This window comes from Microchirus variegatus (assembly GCF_963457635.1).
Source record: "Microchirus variegatus genome assembly, chromosome: 7".
Taxonomy (NCBI): Eukaryota; Metazoa; Chordata; class Actinopteri; order Pleuronectiformes; family Soleidae; genus Microchirus; species Microchirus variegatus.
This window is the reverse complement of record NC_139808.1, coordinates 26,526,045-26,531,589: the sequence shown is the minus strand read 5'-3', so window position 1 is coordinate 26,531,589 and position 5,545 is coordinate 26,526,045. Positions and strand designations below refer to the sequence as shown.

Genomic DNA, 5,545 nt, shown 5'->3' with positions numbered 1-5,545 from the left:
TTACTGCATTATTAAACCATTAATAAATCAATTGTCAAAAATTTAATAATCAATTAATTTTTAATAATTACGAAGCAGCAGTTACCACATGTTTGTCCCCGCGGTCACTTCCTGTACAAGCGGGAAAACGAAAAACTATCATTGAACAAGTAAATTCCAGTATGATCTGTAAAATCTAAGGCCCCGTGACAATACCTCCCCCTTAGAATTTCCACTTGGTTTGGAGTGCACTCAACCGTAAATTCCCTATGTTGAGGGAAGTGGCTTCCTTATGGAATTGGGACACCACAATATGCAAATTAGTGTAGTGAACGTAACGAACGTGCTAACCTTTGTGACATGTTGACAATTCTTCGTGGACCGTCAATGCCAGTTTTTCACCATTTTTCTCCGGTACACACATCCAAACACTGACAAAACTACCCACATGTAGCAGAGCTAGCTTGCGGCTATTTGCCGAGTGCTTCGAGAGCGCTTGCCCGTCATGAAGCGCTACATGACAGACATACTCTCTCGAAGCACTCGGCAAATAGCCGTTGGCTAGCTAGTTAGCTCATTCATTAGCTCACACATTTCGACATTGTAACGTGCTTAGTTGCACAAATATATGACAACTAAATTGTTCCTCGACAGATGTGGCCGCCATCTTTGTTGAAAAATATCAGCCGGCTCGCTGATTCGAAAAAGCATCATGGGTAATTCCATCTTCCACTTTGTTTTAAGCCCGCATCAGAGCTCACTACATGTTGAGGGTTGATTATTAGGGCAAAATCGCACTCCCCCTTGTGCCCAGCTACACGTGAACGCGCAGAATTTAGGGTTAGGGCAAAAATGTAGAGTTAGGACAGGTATTGGGACGGGGCCTAAATATCATCTAAATGCTGCCACGGTTATGTGACCATAAACACAAGAACATCATATCATAGCAAATGCGAGTGATGCACGCCCTATGCATAGAGCCATCCTTAACAGAGCCGCTTCTTGCTATATGCGGACTATGCAGCTGCATAGGGCCCCACAGCCACCAGGGGGCCCCCAAACTGCAAGTTCAGACTCATGTTTTATTATATTTTTGAGAATTAAAAGTACCTGTCTTTATTTGCATGTATTGGATATATATATATATATATATATATATGTGTATATATAAATGTATGCATATATATGTATATATATATGTGTATATGTATATATATGTGTATGTATATGTATGTATGTATATATACATGTGTATATCTATATATGTATGTATGTATGTGTATGTATATATATATATATATATATATATATATATATATATATAAAGAATGTAAGTTTTAATTCAATATATTGAATTCAAACAGTCATACATATATTCACACTCCCATATATATATATATATATATATATGCATATGTGTATATAGATATATATATCTATAGTATATATGTGTAAATAGATATATATAAATACATATCTATGTATACATATATACCGTACACATATATATGTATACAAGTTACAGTGATGGAAATGTTGATAATTAAACTATCTCTAGTTCATACTACATTGTGTTCTGGGTAAAAACATCTCAGCAATCTCAAAGGTATTTTTATTCTTCCCAGTTAGCTCTGTATACGCCTATCGCATAAACAACGGCAACAAAAGAACAGTACAGTATTAAGTCACTTGCTAAGCAGCTTTCCAGTGTCTCTCTTTTGCTTTTCCAATGTTGCCGTCGTACAATTTACTACACAGGCACAAAAGATGTCCATCCTCAAAATGACAAGAAGACTCAAACAGCAACACATTGTCCTGTGTCTGAGTCAGCCTGTGTGTCTGAGCTGTAAAACACACACCCAGTATTTTACTTTTGTATTTATACTTATAATTTCTCTATCTTTGTTATTCGTTGATACCTAATTATAAAAAACACTGGCCCTGATCTCAAGAGTAGTTCTTGGAGATTAAGTTTTGTTTCTCAATAAATGACTCAGCTGCTCGTCTTATATAAGGCTCAGAGCTGCAGCTGCTGATCACAATACTTCCTCTCTCTGTCCTGAACACACTACTTCAGCTGCAGCTGCTCTGATCCCTAAGAGAAAGATGGGTATCCGTAAGTATTTATCTGTACTTTTGAAAATCTTATTCAATTTCTAGGGAGTGGGGTTTTTTTTCTAATCGCATACAATGATGACTTTTGTATCAGCAAATGTGTTTGATAATGTCACTGAGTTATCGTGTGCTTGTTTGTATTTCAGTCACAGCTGTGGCCATCGGGGCCGCTGGGGCCGCCGGCGCAGGTAAGACGAGAAGTTTACTTATGTACCGTAACGTTCAGACTTGAGCGCACCTCAATATTTGCCGCAACTAAAATTAAAAAAAAAATACAATTTGAACATATAGGCTGCACTTGTCTGTAAGCCGCTACGTTTTAACATGAGATATTTACACATGTTTTGAATTTTTGACGTCATGTTTACATGCCGCGAGACCAGGCACTGTTTAGCAGTTAGCTCCATTAGCTGTGTTAGCTAATTTGCATTTCTTAGTGTTCTCCAAAATGACTGTGCAAAACACAAACTAGCGTCTTCCTCGTCGCATTATCTCTTCCACTTCTGTCAGTCTCGCTCTTGCGCTTCCTGCTAGAGCGCCCCCTGTAGGACGTGGTTAGCCCGTAAAAATCTATAGATTAGCTACCTGGTGAGTCGATTATATAAACTTCTCACTCTCTCTTCTCGTCTGTGTCCACCAGGCGGTGCTGTGCTTGCAGCCCCTGTTGTTCTTGGAGCCATCGGCTTCGGCTCAGTGGGAATAGCTGCATCCTCCTATGCTGCAGCCTGGATGTCAACTGCTGCTCTTGCCAATGGAGGAGGGGTGGCAGCAGGAAGCTTATTCGCTGTCTTGCAATCAGCAGGTAAACGCTGTAACCAGAGGCTCCTTTCACTGAAAAATCCACTGGAAAAATATAAATAAAGAAATATATGCATTGATGATGTAAACAGAGAGTAAATCAAATGCCTACCTATGTTGTCTGTACACACAGGTATGGCTGGACTGTCTACAGCTGTCACTGCAGGTGTGGCCAGCGTTGGGGGGGCTGCTACAGGAGGAATAGCTGCAGGAATAGCTGCTGTGCTCATCTGAGAACAAGCGTAAAAGCCATGAAAGAATAAGCATGAAGAAGAATTCGTTTTTGAACAGCCATTACTTCTGTTAATGTAGGGGATGACTCTCTGAACTCGTGTGTGTGTCATGGAAATGCTTCGTATTTCTGTAAAGCCGTTTTCATTGTGTTCTCTTTTACTTTAAAATAAATGCATCTAAAAGTCTTAACACTGTCTCCATTTCATATCCAAATAATATGATTATTTGTGTAAAATGGTTTTGTGCATAACTGTAGAAACTATTTAAAAAGGAACATTTGTGCATGGTTTACCTCCATGTTACCCATAAAACCCCATAAAATGTAATAGAGGAACACAAACCTCTCTCAATTATTACAACTATTAATTTACATTTGTTTGTTTTCAGTCATACTGTTCAGATCACTTGAATTTCATATTCTGCATTGATTGTATTCCCTACGGTGGCCTGGAAGTGCCAAACTAGTGGGAGCTGTGGCATCATGAAAGGGGAGTAAAAGGGTGAGACTGGAGAAGGAGCAAGGGCAGTAATGTTGTTGATCTGTACTGTGCTTTGCTGTAAAGCCAAATTATGAATACTATATATACTTCTTTTTTTTATTTATTACAGAACTATCTTTCTTTATACAGTACAATGTACAAGAACATACCATTAATAAATAACAAAGGCAAAAAAAAGAGGGTTCAAGTCTAACAATCAGAGTCTGGATGGACTGTTGTTGCAGTACTGAATAGCGCCACAAGGGGGTGGCACCTCCTTTTTTGTTTGGTTATACACGGCGCTGCATGAGAGTTCCTCGGGCTTCCGGTTCCATGAACTTCCACAAGGATCTCGCAGTCATGTAACAGTAGACGCCGCATCGACCGCTACTGCCTATTGGCGCTGACGAGCCGTGGGGCCGCCATCTTGAACCGGTCGCCCGCTCCACTCTGTCTACATGTTTGACAGCTCAATGCGTACTTTATCAATCAAAACTCTGAATTCAAAACTTATTTTCACGCGGGTTTTTTTTTTGCTGCAAACGTCATACATGTAGCTATGATACAGAACACATGGTTCGACGTATTTTAATAGTCATATTGGGATTAACAGCAATAGAATATTCAGATATATGTGATATGGAGGTATTTTGCAAACACTATATACACTATAAATATAAACACAGCAATAGAAATCATAGAGTAATCATATAATATATATATATACATATGTTTATACATACATACATATATACATACATATATATATACACACATATATACATACATATATATACACATATATATACATACATACATATATACATACACACATATATACATACACATATATACACACACACACACACACACACACACACACTTCTACAATCTTTCACAAACACACACACTCCCACCACCAACATCAACACAGATCTCATGTTTATTGTTTTTCCACTATTTTCTTGATTTTACCAATGATATCTTTCCCTATTTGATATGAATGATATTTTCCCATATTGAAAAAGAGAGAGAGAGAGAGAGAGAGAGAGGAAGAAAGAGAAAGAGAGGGAGACAGAGAGAGAACACAGTTTATTAACAAGCAGAACAGATGCCTCTGGAGGCTGAATCGTTAACTGCAGCCCACACCAGAGACACTGGCTGGAACAGTAATAAACAACTGACAAAATCGGTTTCAGGTTCAACTAATCACCTGTTCTGGGTAATGTTCAATCCTACTTGTGAAAAGTAATCCCTCGAGCCCTGTTTTCAAACATCCGTCTATTAACGCAGGAATATGCTGCACAATGTTCTGGCATCATATTGCTTCTGCTGCTCAACTAATTGTAGAACGACCGGTCCAAGATGGCGGCCGCATTTCTTGCGCTCCAGCAGCCAATGCGGCGTCTACTGTTATATGTCTATGGCAGTAACGAGTTAGTGCTGTTTGAACCTTCTACTTTTACTACTACGTGTTTGATTAAGACAACGTAGAGACGTGGCATTGTGTGGTCGATGTTTAATATTGTGCAATAAATCGGCTGTGTAGAAATCTCCCCACTCGGCTCTCTGAGCTAAATGCTAACCAGAGCCTCGGCTAACCCCGTTAGCCTCTTCAGCTACGCCAATTCTCGCGACACAAGATTGAATTCTTAAAATAGTGTTTTATATATATATATATATATACGTATAAATCCATGGATTTGCTTGAATATAAAGCCAAACAATAACTTTTTAAACTTTAGTTGAGCCTTTCCAGAAAGTACAGTGTCAAAGGAGGTTGTTTACGAATGACGTTTCATAAATGTCCCTCTTTATGCTCACCAGCTGCATCAGACGCAGAGTTGCTTGAATGGAATGTCTCTCTGTCGCCATCTTGTGCCTGAGACTGTGACCTAGTTTCGTTTCTGAGGAAACAAGCCCAGCTTCAGTGGACAAAC

The 5,545-nt window shown here is 39.0% G+C and overlaps 1 protein-coding gene across 1 annotated transcript; it reads left to right on the top strand.

Annotated features, from left to right (window-relative positions):
• The first annotated feature begins 2,034 nt into the window (after positions 1 to 2,034).
• Positions 2,035 to 3,303, top strand: LOC310929198 (interferon alpha-inducible protein 27-like protein 1). The gene is made up of 4 exons (XM_083891919.1): positions 2,035 to 2,095; positions 2,241 to 2,282; positions 2,735 to 2,896; positions 3,026 to 3,303. Exons 1-4 carry the CDS (start codon positions 2,086 to 2,088, stop codon positions 3,124 to 3,126), a joined length of 315 nt encoding a protein of 104 aa, XP_083748045.1. The 5' UTR covers positions 2,035 to 2,085; the 3' UTR covers positions 3,127 to 3,303.
• Positions 3,304 to 5,545: the final 2,242 nt, after the last annotated feature.

What these genes read in the sequence shown, in the direction of transcription:
- LOC310929198 (XM_083891919.1), top strand. An exon ending in CGCTGGGGCCGCCGGCGCAG is followed by an intron (nt 2,283 to 2,734) that starts GTAAGACGAGAA and finishes TGTGTCCACCAG; the next exon opens with GCGGTGCTGTGCTTGCAGCC. An exon ending in CGCTGTCTTGCAATCAGCAG is followed by an intron (nt 2,897 to 3,025) that starts GTAAACGCTGTA and finishes CTGTACACACAG; the next exon opens with GTATGGCTGGACTGTCTACA.